The sequence below is a fragment of the Equus caballus genome, chromosome 9, assembly GCF_041296265.1.
Source record: "Equus caballus isolate H_3958 breed thoroughbred chromosome 9, TB-T2T, whole genome shotgun sequence".
Classification (NCBI taxonomy): domain Eukaryota; kingdom Metazoa; phylum Chordata; class Mammalia; order Perissodactyla; family Equidae; genus Equus; species Equus caballus.
The window spans coordinates 88530744-88545729 of record NC_091692.1 but is presented as its reverse complement, the minus strand read 5'-3'; the positions used below and the strand labels follow the sequence as shown (position 1 = coordinate 88545729).

Sequence of the window (14986 nt, the reverse complement as noted above, 5' to 3'; positions counted from 1 at the left end):
AGTAATGAATTCTCATGTCTTCTTTCTATGTGGTCCTTGACTGGTCTCCTTTTATGCTTATCCAGTGAGGCTTTCAAGCACTGTCAAATGTTTCTGTCACCACGTTGCTAAGTTGCAACAAGTACTAAGCCTTCTTAAGAATAAAGACTTTCACAATGATAGAAGACAAAAACCAAAATTTCATACACAACCAGACAGTGAAGTCTTCATTGGGTGCCCGGCATTGTTCTGGGGGCTTTGCATTCCTCATTCACTTATTCCTCATTCATTCACGCTGTAAATAAATACCGAGAACCTTCTATGTAACAGGCATTCTTCTGGGCTTCAGGGATAGGATGCTGAGTCACCGCTCTTGCTTGGTAAGATAATAGTAAACAAGTAAACAAAATGCAAATATGATCATTATACATGTAATGAATAAATAAAACAGGAAGGGATGGAGGAGGAAGGACAACGTCAGAAAAGGTGCTCAAATCAATGTGAAGGGCAGAGTGGTTGGCCAGGTTGTTGAGACTGGACTGGGAGAGAAAGTACACGTCAGTGTTGGCGTGGTGGGTGGTGGAGGGTTAACAAATTTCGGGAGCATGCTTTGGAGAGCTCAGCTTCCATTTGGAGCTTTTCTCACCCAGGCAATTCCCTTTCTCTTCACTTTTTCTCCTTTGTAGAGTTTGCACTGACTAGTTACCTACCATGCTCCAACTCATGGCTGACCACTCATCTATGGGTAAACATTTACAAGGGTCCTAGGGTGCATGGAATCACGTTTCCATATGCCAGTTCATGCAAGCTTCACAAAACCCATCCTGCAGCCCACTGACCAATGAATAATCCTTCTCCATCGGGTTGTCATAACTCTTCTTGTTTTGTATTAAGTTCTCATACTGGAGTCACTTTGCCAGCAAACTATTCTGTTGCATCAAGCGCTTTATTTTGGTGCCAATACCACACTGTTTTAATGATTTCAGCCTTGTACGTAGTTTAAGTCCCTTCTTGAGACTCTACCCTCCTTGGTTCTGAGATTTCTGAGCTTCTGCCCAGACGGTCATTCATAAAGGTCCTCCTCCTCCTTCCCCAGCCCATACACTCATACTTCCTTGTCTCTTCTCCTCCTCCATCCCTCTTTCCCTCCCCCATCCGTTCGCCCCTCCTCCACTCCCCCATCTGTCCTCCCCTCCCTTCTGCTCCTGTCCCCTTCGCTTCTATCTTTCACTCTCCTTGGCCGACTCCTCCAGGCAAATCCAGAGCTGGCATTCCATTGCAGGCCTTCTGATCACTCTTTCCTTAGACTCTAAGGATAGATCCCTGACTTGGCCTTGCTCAGAGCCCCTGCCTCCACCCAAGCCAGCAGACAGGAGGGGAGAGAGTGCGAAGTACCGGAGGCACCAGGTACCACAGGGCAGCGGGAAGGAATGGTTTCTGTAACGGTGGCGATGGGGAAGGGAGGGGAGGAGTTGGGTTCCGAGCGCACGGCGCCCCCTGTCCTCTGCCCCGGCTTTACACACGCAGAACCCGCCTCACTGCGGCCTCCCCTTCCTCTACTCGCCTCTGCACTCAGTAAGCTCCAGGCACACTTCACCTGCGCTCTTGCTGTTCCACTGCCTGGAAGGCTGTTGTATATATTTACATAATTGTTCCAGCTTGTCATTTAGGTCTCACCTCAAAACGTCGTCTTCCAGCCAGTGCAAAGAAGCTCCCCACTTCTAGCACAACAGCCTATTTTGTTCCTCAAAGCATTGGCCAGTATTGGAAATTAGACTGTTTATGTTTGTTTTTCCGTTACTGTGTTCCACCCGTCTAGAATGCAGGCTTTAGGAGCTTCATGACCTCGGATGCCCTGGTCAGAGAACACTGCCGCTCTCAGGAGCAGCTCACTCATGTGGGTTTACTAACTGAATGAATGAACAGGCAGGAGAGGGAAGGACTCGCCTAGAGCATGAGTTAGGAGAGAAGCCGATTCTCGTGTTCTTTCCATTTCTTCAGCGCTGTGCTCACCCACGCGGGTGGAGGTGCTATTCAAGGGCCAAGGGGGATGAGGGCGGAACTACCCACCATAAACCCATGAGCCATGAACCAGAGGGAATAGGGAGCCACGAGCAGAGAGCAGAGGGATCCTCCTGGTGCGCTCGGCCTTGGCCAGCCCAGATACTTGGGTTTCACTTCCGAAGCCAAGAAGCAGGGTTGGGAGGTGAAGAGAAAACGTAAAGCTGCACCGGCCAGGGGAACGGTGGGGACGGAGTCAATACCACCAGCCCCCGCGAGCCCTCCGCCCTTCCCCTCCCCCGCCCCGCCCGGGGAAAGCCCCAACGCCCACGGGAGCGCGGGAGCCCCGCGCGGCGGCCGCGAGCGCACGAGCGCACGGCGGCGGGGGCGGCGGCCCGGCGATTCCCGGCCTGCGGGGCGCGCAGGGGTGGGGGGCCGCCGGGAGGGGCGGGGCGCCGCCGGGGCCTCCCGCCGCGACGGGGCGGGACAATGGGGCCCCACCCCGGCGAAGGAGGGAGGGAGCGGCGTGCGCTCTGCCCGCGGCGCGCTCGCTCGCTGGCTGCTGCTGCGGGGCCGAGGCTGGAGCGGGCGGGGAGGGGCGCGGGTGGGAGAGCGGAGGAGGGAGGAGGCGGCGGCGGCGGCGCGTGTGGCAGGCGGGCGGGCGGCTGGCACCGGGCTCGTAAATAAACTGCGATGCTGTCTCGGGCTCGCCGGCCTGGGTGCCGCCGCCGCCGCCGCCGCCCCGGAGCGCCGGTGCCAGGCTCCCGCTGCCGCGCGCCCTAGCTTCTCCGCGCCTGCCTCGCGCGCCCTCGCCCGTTCCCCGCAGCCCCCGGCCCGCGCCCCTCGGGGTCCCGCGGCTGACCCGCGCGGGATGTGACTTCTTTCCCCCCGGCCCGGCCTCCCCTGCCCCCCGGGGGGCCCGCCTTTGCCTGCTTTTGGGGGGGGTGGGTGGGGAGGGGCGCGCGGATCATGGCATTGGAGTTCCCGGGCTTGCAGCCGCCGCCGCCGCCTCGTCCACGCACCCCGAGCGCCCCTTCTTCCCGGAGCAGCAGCGGAGAAGGCGAGGCAGATGGGGCTCAAGGCGCGCAGGGCGGCGGGGGCGGCTGGCGGCGGCGGCGACGGGGGCGGCGGAGGCGGCGGGGCCGCTAACCCGGCCGGAGGGGACGCGGCGGCGGCCGGCGACGAGGAGCGGAAAGTGGGGCTGGCGCCCGGCGATGTGGAGCAAGTCACCTTGGCGCTCGGGGCCGGAGCTGACAAAGATGGGACCCTGCTGCTGGAGGGCGGCGGCCGCGACGAGGGGCTGCGGAGGACCCCGCAGGGCATCGGGCTCCTGGCCAAGACCCCCCTGAGCCGCCCTGTCAAGAGGAACAACGCCAAGTACCGGCGCATCCAAACTTTGATCTACGACGCCCTGGAGAGACCGCGGGGCTGGGCGCTGCTCTACCACGCGCTTGTGTGAGTACCCGGCCGCTCGGGGCGTCCCTCGGCGGCGGCGCGTGTTGGCGTTCGGGGTGGGGGCTGGAGCTGAGGACGGCTCTGGGGCTTTAAAGCCCAGGGGTGCCGGTCCGCTGAATTGGAGGCCAGTGTGCCCTCCATGTGTGTTTCTTCGCTGTATATGACTGTGTGTCTGTGAACCACCTTGAGGGTGCGGGACACCAGAGCCTAAAAGATCTAAGCGTGGCTCCTCGGCTAATCTGGCGATTGGATTGGCATGTCTGTGTGCGCGGGTGCGCATTTATGGTCCCTTCGCCGGATGTTGCTGTCGAAGCTTAAAAGAATTATGTGGTTTTCCCAATTCATGTGGAGGTTGAACAGGATAAAGCGGACCCTCCCATGCGCGCTGTGTTTTTGCTTGGGATGGGTCCCTTCTCTTGGGATCGTTGCTGAGTTTAGATGATACATCCTGGAGTTGGGGATGGGAGTGGTACACTGCCCAGAGCGGTGTGTGTGTGTGTGTGTACGCGTGTGCATGAGCGCGGGTATCGTTTGCTTGCTTGTGCCACCCTTTTCAGGGCTCCATCCTGGTAAAGAAAAAACCTGGTATCGGGGCTTGGACTGGTCAAAATGCATGTCTTTGAGTTGTTTTTCGTAAGTTAACTAGAAAGAGAGAGAGAGGGAGAGGGAGAGAGAGAGGGAATATCTCAGTGTCTAAGCCCAGGCTGGGGGACTGGGGCTTCACAGCCTGGAGGTGGGGGCCGGGGCTTATTCTGGCTGGAACATCTCCGTGGTTTGGTCCTGATATCCCTTCACCCTCAGCTGCTGCCGTTCTCTCCCTTTGGCTGGCCAGGGGCAGTGGGAATGTGAGGGGCCTGGGCTGGAGGTTTGCCCCCAGGCACCCATCCCCTCGAAAGAGTCTCCTTGCTAGTCAGGATGTAAATGCGTGGCCAGAAGGAAGCTGGAACTCCCTTCTGCGCTTGACACTCCTGATACCAAATTCTCCTGTATTTGGGGAGAGGGAGGATGGCAGTGGTGGCTCCTCGCCCAGGAGGGGAAATCAAGGCTGTCAGCACACACCTCGGGGCTGGCAGGACCCTTGCTGTTACCCCTGGCCTCCTATCTGTGGCTTAGTCATCCTGATGGCTGCTTCTTAGGAGGTTGTACCATTACCAGCGTTTTGGTGGGGAATTGTCTGTGACCTTGACCCCTCTTGTGCCTTTAGCAGTGGGTATTCCTCTCTGTCTTCCTCCAGTTGAGCCACAACCAGTGTGGTCTGAAGCGTTCAGGGAGCCTTCGAGTTTACACTACCTGCCAATCTTCCTTGGTTGGAAAGGCTTTTCCAGATCTGGCCACCAGGTGGGGGCGTCTGCCCAGGACCTCAGACTGGGCAACAGGTTTCTTCAGAGAGGTTACTGAAGACTGGAGAGGGTGCCTCCCCGGAAACCGAGGACCCAGTAGGAGGGAGGGGAGGCTCCAGCCAGGAACATGGATTTTGAGTGGTCCAGCCTTTGGCATGCACATCCACACGTATTTGCAGATGTTAGTGGCTGGAGAGAAGGATTAGCAATTGGTGCCCTTCCATTTGGTTTCTTCGGGTGATAAAAAGGGATTAAAAATACATTCATCTCTCTGTCTCTAGCACTGTATTTAGTTAAGTTGAACTGAAGTTAATAGTGGAATATGTGATAATAAAAAACCCCACAGCAATTATTTGAGTGCACACAAATATAAACAGACTTAGTGTCCTTTTGCACATAAATGGCGTTCAGTACGTGTTGGCTGTCTTCCCAACCTGGGGTCCCCCTGGAGCTTTGGGCTCCCTCTTCCTTCTCCTACCACTTTTCCCAGCCAGCACCCCAGCCCTGCCTTACCCAGTCTGGGGAAGTGGGAGCTAAGGCCTGTTGTTGACAGAGCCTCAATTTGATCCTTGCCTAGAATTATTCCATCACCTGGAAGCAGGTTTAAGAATGCCAAAACCTGTAGCCTCACTTCCCAGAGAGGTTCCAGAAAAATTTCAGACTATGGGAGAAGGAAGAGTTGAATACCTAACTAAGCGCTTCCACACATGCAAATCGTTTACTTCATTGAATTCTCACTAGTGTCCTGTGATGTGGGAATTATCTACATTTTATGGATGAGGCTATGGAAACTTCAAGAGATAAAACCACTTGTCTGAGATCACGTAGCTGATGTTTCTGGAGCTCACGTTTGAATGCAGTGGGTCAGCAATGTTTCCGAGCCCAGATCCCAGTTCTGACCCTCTGCCAACAATTGGGCGACCCTGGGTATTTCTCTAGGTATCACTGGGTAACGCCCTGCTCTATTGATAACACCACGCTTTGGGTAATGCCTCTGGCTCCGCTTCCTGGCTCAATTGGCAAATAGCTGGAAATGGAGTTTGGAATCAAAGCAGGGGCTGGTCGGAACTCAGGGAACCACGGGGTTAGGGAAATGTGGCTGGGCTGGGGGTGGGGTGGGATTGTGGATTCTCATTAATTGGGAGTTTTACAGGAAAACCTGTGCTGGATCAGATTTGAGCTCCTGATGCAGCATACCTAGTGTGTGGATGCCTTGTCCATCCTTCCTCCAGCTTAGGAGGAAGTCCAGTCCAGTGAACAAAATTGAACCTTTCATTGGTGATTCAGGATCTTGCAAGTCATTGAAATTCGTGCTTCAGAGCATCCATTATCCTGTTCTGGGTCGTGGCTAATGCATAAGGGGGCCAGGAAATTGGGCTGACTGTGGGCTCACAGTCTAGTGCATGCTTTTTTTTTCCCCCCAATGAACCAGACCCATAAGATGCGATTTTCCCCCACTGTCCTGGAGGTAGAATACAACAAATGTGGAAATCAGAGTCCATCCACCCAGCCCCCCCTCCTTTTGCCTTCAATGCCTATCCTCTACTTTCTCCTGGCTACTCACTTTCACCTTGGCCCAGCTCCAGTGTCACCTCCTCTGGGAAGCTTTTCCCTGACCTTCCAGGCTGAGCTAGAATTGCCCCTCCTATGCAACATCCCTAACCATAGGATTTCACACATTGGACTGGCTTGGTCTGTTTGCTCGTCTCCCCTACTGAATAGAGACCTACTTGGGAACAGGGGCTGAGTTGTTCCTTAGCATCCTCAGTCCCCAGCAGGCTGCAGGGTGCATGGTCATTCCTCAGTAAGTGTTCACTGAATGAATGAGTGAAAGAATACTCTTAGGTTAACCAAGACTCTGTTTTTTATGGCTTTACTATTATCACAACAACAAGAAGTACCTGAAGTCAGCACTGTAGGATTTTAATGATAAGAATAGCTCTTAGAAGGCTTAAACTGGGCTCTAGGGAGGGGGGAAAGGTGGAAGACCATGCTTTAACCTCAGTGAGGCTGACTGCTTCTCTGCTCCCTTAGCCTTATGGCTGAAAAGGGTTACAAGGTCGTGGAAAATGTGCTGGACTTGATGTTTGCAGCTGGATTCTGCCTTAAGTCTCTATGACTTTGCATGAGCCATGTTGAGGATGACCTGTAAATTGGGAATGATAACACTGCCCTGTCACAGGGTGGCTTTTAGGCTTAAAGAAAATAGTGTGTATGAATGAAATTAGCCCAGCATCTGGCACTGAGTATTTATTGGTTGATTTTGAATAGGCGTCACCTTAAAAGTCATACACACTTGCCACTGTGCCTGTCCTGAGGCTGTCTGGGGACTTCTACTTCCTGGCCTGTTAGTGGAGAGATGCTGGCTTCATCTTGGCATTGTTGCTGGATTGGCACTGTGCAAGCCTGACCATGTCTCTCCAGCCAGCTGGGTACGATCAATCATGCACCTGTTGACAGACCAAGAGGAAATGATTGCAAGAAATACCCACTGATTGCATTCTGAGGTGGGCTGGCCCCAGGGACATCTGACAGGTAAGACTGAGGGGTGAGATGCAAGGACCCAACAGCCGCTCTGGAATATAGCAGCCTGGCTGGTAGACATGGAGTGTTGACTAAAGGATCTACAGTCCCCAGGGGGAGGAGAGACTCTGGACTCCCACTCAGACACTTCAGTAAGACAGAGTGTTAGCAAGTTTGGGGTGAGAGAAATTTAGTTTTCCAAATTTTCTTTGCCTCTTTCAGCTGGTATGGTCTTGGGCAAGTTGGGGTGTCTCTGGGCTTCAGTTTCTTCATCTGAAAAATGTTCCAGTCTAGGCTTTTGTGCAACCAAGAGCACCTTGCATAGAATAAATGCTCAATAATAGTTACTTGTGTTATTAATATTATTCAGTCAATAGATATTTCTTGAGTGCCTTCTCTGTGCAGAAGTTCTTCTAGACATTGGGGATATAACAGTAAACAAAACAAAACAAGACAATCCAGTCTCTGCCCCAATAGAACATATACTCTAATGATAACATCATTGATATTAACAGAAATCTCAGAGTTCGGTCATCTGGTCAACCTCCCAGCCCGGGCGGAAGGAATACCTCCAACAGCATCTCAGCCAGTGCTACAACTTGTATCATTACTGAAGGGACATTAATTTTCTTTTCTAGACCGTGCTGGCTTCAATTCTCTCAGCTATTCTGTTTCTCCGACTCTGTTTAGCCCATTCTCCTCCTTTTCTGCCCCCATGTATCTTATTCTTTCTCATTTCCCACTCGATATTGGTCTTCTTCACCATCTCAGTCCATCCCTACTGTTTTTCACCCCACTAATCTTCCTCTTTACATTTCCTACCTCAATTTTGGCAGTTTTCTTCTCATTGTCAAGAACCAAGGATTTTGAAGAGTTGTCATTCTTTTTTTTGTTGTTGTTAAATTTTATTTTATTGTGGTAAGAACATTTAACATGAGATCTACCCTCTTAACAAATCTTTAAGTGTTGGCTATAGGTCAGTGTTGTACAGCAGATCTCTCATCTTGCTTAACTGAAACTTTATGCCCATTGATTAATAACTCTGTATTTCCCCCTCCCTCAGCCCTTGGCGACCACCATTCTACTTTTGATTCTCTGAATTTGGCTATTTTAGATGCCTCATGTAAGTAGAATGTGCAGTATTTGTCTTTCTGTGACTGTCTTATTTCACTTAGCATGATATCCTCAAGGTTCATCTATGTTATCACATGTTGCACAATTTCCTTCTTTTTAAAAACTGAATAGTTTTCCATTTTCTTTATCCGTTTATCTGTTGATGGACATTTAGGTTGTTTCCCCATCTTGGCTATTGTGAATAGTATTTCAGTGAATGTGGAAATGCTAATATCTCTTTGAGATCCTCATCTCAATTCTTTTGAGATCCTTCTTTTCAATTCAGAAGTGGAAATTTCTGGATCATATGGTAGTTCTATTTTTAATTTTGGGGAACCCTCCATATTGTCTTCCGTAATGGCTGCACCATTTTGCATTCCCACCAACAGTGTGCAAAGTGAGCAGTTTCTCCACATCCTCATCAACACTTGTCTCTTGTTTTTTTGATAGTAGCCACCCTGGTGGGTGTGAGGTGATATCTCATCGTGCCTTCTCTGTTCAGAAATGCACCTATAAGACACCTCACCCAGAAGGAGTATGGTGGTAAGAGTGTGGTCTTTGGAGTCAGACCTGGGTTTAATCCAGCTCTGCTCTTTCCTTGCTGTGTGACCTGGAGCAGTTTGCTCAACTTTCTTGGATTTCAGTTTCTTTATTTCTAATGTGGAGATAATAATGCCTGTCTTCCAGGGTTGTTGTGAATTTAATTGAGATGATGATATAAAACACCTAAACATGGCGTTGTGTTGGTTCACAATGTCGGAAGCTTCCTGGGTGAAATCCGAAACTGGCCCCGGTACGTGGAGGGCAAGCAGAGACGGAAGAATGAGGCAGACCACTCCAGACTGGTAGGTGGCAGGTTTAAGAAGCGACAGAACTTATTTATAAGGCTTGTCTTGGGTGGCCGCAAGACAAGTAGATCTTAAAAGTTTATATAGAGGCCCTAATGGGTTTCTGTCACGTACACAGTCCAGGTGGTTTCAACATCTTACTCTCTCAAGCCCAGATCCTTGAAATGTCTCCCACTGTGGGAATGGTGGGTAGACCGTACTTTCCAAGGACAGGGGAGGGGTGAGGAGCTTCCAGTTGCCTGGGTCCAGCTCAAGGGTCAACTGGCGGTCACGTCCCCTCAATGACCTTCACCAATACATTGTAGATATTCAGCAAATGTTGTTTCCTTTTCGCTTCCCCTCTCAATCATATTTAATCTGCCTTCTTCTTACACCCTCATAAAATTCATGCCCCTTCCCCTTTCTAATAATCTCATTTTATTTTCTTCTCATTTTCTCGACTCCTGGCCTTCTTCCTGGCTCTCTTTTTTATGACGTTTTCAAACCCCTCAAGTAGAATGGAGAAGTCAAGTAAGGGCTTGACAACAACAACCCCACAATATCAAATCTCCAGCATCAGTGAGGCTGTGATCTGGGAGGGACTGTGACCGCAGGTGCCTGGTATGTCACTGTCTAGGAAATGGACTCCTTTCAAGTGGCCGTCCATGCTGGAGGCGAGGGTGCACAGCATCTCTCTTTTACAAATGACTAACAGATTCTGAGGAGCTGTGATTTGCCTAGGCTCTTGAAGCTACTTAAATGGCAGAGGTGGGATCACACGGGAGCGTTCCATCCACTATGAGTACCCTCTTAATCATGTCACCATCATCCTCAATGGAAGAAGAGTCACAGAGAGGGACTAAAACTCTACCCTTCTGGGTGAGGTGCCCTGTAGGGGCATTTCTGAAAAGTTCCCAGGAGGACCAGCTGCTGGTCTGCAGACCACACTTTGTGTAGCAAGACTTCTCGGACTTCAGTATACATGGGAGTCTTCTAGGCAAGAAGGTGCCTTAAGAAAAACCTGGCAGACTCCGCTGGAACCAGAGTCATCAACTTGTTTATAATGAGGCAAATGGACGCTACCCTCCTCCTGAAGTAACAGTGGAAATGTAAAACATGCCTGCAGAGGTGCCTAAAATGACCTGAATCCAATTGTGACGAAATAACAGATAACTTCAAATTGTGGGACAACCTGTGAGACATCTAGCATCATAGCAACCTGTGAGAGTCCATGTCTTGAAAACAGCAAAGATGGGGAGAACTGCCTCGGTTAAAGGAGGCTAAAAGAGACATGACGGCCAAAGGCAGTGTATGAAAACAAACAAATGGGACCACATCAAACTAAAAAGCTTCTGTGCAGCAAAAGAAGCGATCGACAAAATGAAAAGGTAACTGGAATGGAAGAGAATATTTGCAACCATATGTTTGATAAGGAGTTAATATCCAAAATATGTAAGGAACTCATATGACTCAAGAGCAAGAAAGTAAATAATTTGATTAAAAAATGGGCAAAGGACCTGAATAGAAAGTTTTCCAAGAAGATATACAAATGGCCAACAGGTACATGTAAAGATGCTCAGCATCACTAATTATCAGGGAAATGCAAGTCAAAACCACAATGGGATATCACCTCACGTCTGTTAGAATGGCTGTTATCAAAAAGCAGGAGATCACAAGTGCTGGCAAGGATGTGGGGAACAGGGAACCCTTGTGCAGTGCTAGTGGGAATGTAAACTGGTACAGCTTACACTATGGAAAACAGTGTGGAAGTTCCTCAAAAAACTAAAAATAGAACTACCATATGATCCAGCAACTGCACTTCTGGGTATATATCCAAAGGAGATGCAGTATAAATGCACACACACAATGGAATGTTTTTCAGCCATAACAAAGAAGGAAATCATCTCATTTGCGACAACATGGATGAAACTTGAGGGCATTAAGCTAAGAGAAATCAGTCAAGACAGAGAAAGACAAATACTATGATATCATTTATGTGTGGAATCTAAAAAAGCTGAACTCAGAAACGGAGATCAGATTGGTGGTCCCCAGGGACTGGGGGTGGGGAAGATGGGTGAAGATGTCAGAGGGTACAAACTTGCAATTGTAAGATGAGTAAGTTTCAGGCATCTAACGGACAGCAGAGTTAACAAGAGTGTATTGTATACTTGAAAGTTGGAAGAGAGTAGATCTTAGATTCTCACCACACACACACACACACAAATAGGCAAGTACATGAGATGTTGGATGTGTTTATGAATCTTATCGTGGTCATGATTTCATAATATATATGTATATCGAATCATCGCATTGTACCCCTTAAACTCACACAATGTTACATGTCAATTGTATCTCCATAAAGCTGGAAAAAACACAAACAAATGCAATTCATGATCCTTGATTGGATCCTCGATTAAAAACTAAATAACACAAAAGGATATTTTTGTAGGGACAATTAAGAATTTGAACATGGACTCCATATTAGATAACATTATTATATCAAAATGTAAACTTCTTGAGTTTTATAATTGCATTGTGGTTATGTAGGTGAATGTTCTATTTTTTAAGAGCTACATGGTGTAATATTTAGTGGTGAGATGTCGTGATATCTGCGACTTACTTTCAAATGGTTCAACTCACATATAGACTAAGTGCGTGTGAATGTGTTCACAATACACACAGAGGAAGAGACAGAAGGAAGCAAATGTGGTGAAAATATTAACAACTGGAAAATCTAGGTGAAGAGGGTATATTATATTTGTCTTTTAACTTAAAAAAATTTTTTTAGTACTTTTTTTTAAAAAAAGACTAAACTCACGCAAACAACACAGAACACATAGATGAATACGTATGACAAGCCTCACCCCAGAAATTGGTCCCATTGGTCTTTGGGGGTCCTGGCATGATCCTCAGGTGATTCCAGTATGAAGCCAGGCCTGAGAACCATTGGCTGAGCTGAACGGGCTTTCTTAGATTCAGGGACTCTGTAGAGATCGTGTCTTAAGGTTCCTCTGCACCTCAGGCTTTGTCCAGGTAATGACAAGTATGTAGTAGAAAGGTGCATTCATTTCAAGGCCACACGTGCTGAGTCAAGTGCCAAGCTTTGTGCCAGGTTGGTGAAGGAGATGAGCAATTATTCTTTTCCTATAGAGAGTGAGACTGGAAACAACTAAATTGAAAGAGTCTAGCAAAGGCAGTAGTAGAATGCAAATTTGGAACCTCGGTGTGCAGAAGGAGGAAGGCACTGTTACCCCTTCTGTGTTGTGTTAAGGAAGACTTCTCCCACGGAGGTGTGAGCAGCTAGGGGTAAGGTGAAGGTATCTACCATTTGTCCAACTGATGACCAGTCTCCTCCTCCTACTTGGAGAACTGAAGGCCAAATTCCATTAAATTGAATACTAAATTATTTTTCTTGCCTTATTTGGATGCTTGCCTTTCAAATTTGTATTCATGTAAAGAATTCCATTAATGTTTAAGTTTCATAAAGCAAGAGTAATCCTGTGGTATTTTTCAGAAGATCAAAGTCCTACTCCTTTTTTCTTTTTTGTCTGGGTCTTGCAGTTTTGACAGAATGAAAACAAGATTTGCTGCAGCTTTTAACCCCAGGGCAGTGTGAAGATAGCAGGGAGAAAATCCAAATGTGGATTGAATAAAAAGCCTTTTTGGACACTGCTGTGTGGCTCTGGTTTGGGATGACCAAAGACAGCTGTGGGTTTGTCAAAAGTGCATTGGATGAGCTGTTAGGAGAGCTGCATTAACTGTGTGGTTCAGACACCTCACTTATCCCAGTCTGCAAAATGGGTGTTGCGATACCCACTGCATAGGATTGGTGTGAGAATCCCATGAGACAGTATGTGGAAACTTTGAAAACTACAGAGGGGGCAGCATTCTGAGGTAGCACTTTCCTAAAGCTGTGGAAGGATCAAATAGGTCCCACGGTTGGGACCTCTCTGTTTAGGTTTAAGCATTTGCCTGTGTGCAGATTTGCCACGTGTCTGTCTGTGTTGCATCACCCGATCATTACTGCGTATTTTTATTGGGAACCCGTTAACGGTCTACCTTAGCACCTCCGTCTCCAGGGGTGTCAGCTTCCCTAACGGGAACACCTTTTGGGAGAATGAAGAGGAAAAGTTTTGGAGGTGACAAGACTGAAGTCAATCCCAAGGTTTCAGGCCACCTCTAGTGTGTGGGTTTCAAAGGATGAAAATCAGATCCCGTCCAAATCGTGGCCTTGTTGGAGGGGAATTTTGATTCTGGCACAGAAGGGATAGAAGAGTTTGTTTGAAATGTTTTCTTGAGAGAACAAATTGGGTTGTAACTCAGGAACAAGATTGCTTCTTGCGTGTGGTTTATGAAGAATAAGAGTAAATACTTCTACAGTTGACTCGTGGAGCGTCCTTTACATAGACTCTGATGGGCTTCCTCTTAGGGTGGGCTTCTCTCCAAGCTGAAGCCTTCAGGGCTTGGGTCTCCTTTTCCTCCTCTCCATCCTCCCCTTCTTCAAGAGATGAATGAAATCATCTGGACCCTGTAGAATATAGCAGTTGAGTCAGGGCATGTAAAACCATCATATCAGTAATAACCAAATGCTTTTGCATCATTTCATTTCATTTGCGTCATTTTCCCTCTTGGGCAGCACCACCAGGTGTCTGCTTTACATGTGTTAGTAACTATAGCTGTTACAGCAGGTCCCTCTGACAAATCACCAGATCTGGTTTTCCTAAGTCAGTGTTATATGTGTGGAGCAGGCAGCCTATACATAGAGTTTCTTTGCCATTGACCCCTGAGAGTCTTTGTAAACTGCCATAGCAGTTCGAGTCCATTTCTACCTTGATCCATGTCCTTTTGTGGGGATGAGGTGAAATATTATCCAACATGACTTGAAAACACTCTGCCAGGGGAGTATGCTCCTCCGGTCGAGACCACCTGTACTAATGGAAAACCACTAGCACCATCACACTATTTATCTCCCTACCCCTGTCCTTTCCTAAAATCCCAGCTTTTGCCTTATCTCACCCGACATATATCAGTTATGGCTGTTTCTCCACCTGGTCATGTCCGTCCAGAAAATGAAACCAGCAAGGCTTAGTAATCAGCAAGTCTAACCAAACTCATCAGCAGATAGTTACTTAATGGCAGTTCATGGGATTGATGGGCCTGGCACGGAGAGAGGCACTTGGCAAATTACAAAACTCAGAGGCTATCAGAACTGGAAGGAACTGTAGAAAAGAGGAAACTGAGGCTCAGGGCAGTTACAGATTTGGCTAAGGTTACTCTGCTGACAAAGGGAGGACTCAAACTCAGGTCTTCCAAGGCTGGCTTCTGTTCAGCCCCATGAGCTTTCCCTTCATGGTCCTCCAACAGCTGTGTACCAATGGAGCAGTCTTACCTATGGCTTGAGTCCTCTGGGTTGCACTGGCTTAGGATCTGGATCAGATGAACAGAAGGAAGACTAAAGCCAAGCACAGGCTGATGAAGCATCTGTACACAGGCTCCAGTTGGCCTCTTGCTAAGGAGGATTTCTCTTTTTGCTGAAATTCTCAGGGCCCAGATCCCCTTTTCTCCACCCTCCCCTCCATCCAAATCCAGTGCTCCACCAAGAGTCATATAAAGTCTTTCATCTCCATTGTGCTCAATATTGAGTTGAGGCATTCAAAACCGTCGTGCTAATGATAATTAATGTTTTTATCCATTTGGGTTGTTTCTTATATCACCTGTGGGGCAGCACCACCATCTGTTCCTTTCATA

The 14986-nt window shown here is 48.5% G+C and overlaps 1 protein-coding gene across 1 annotated transcript in view; it reads left to right on the top strand.

Annotated features, from left to right (window-relative positions):
• Positions 1-2927: 2927 nt before the first annotated feature.
• The window catches only part of KCNQ3 (potassium voltage-gated channel subfamily Q member 3), a 308693-nt gene continuing 296634 nt past the window's right edge, over positions 2928-14986 (top strand). Inside the window, exon 1 of the mRNA XM_001916524.6 lies at positions 2928-3435. Coding sequence (XP_001916559.4) covers positions 3050-3435 — 386 coding nt within the window. The 5' untranslated portion in view covers positions 2928-3049. The remainder of the gene's footprint in view (positions 3436-14986) is intronic.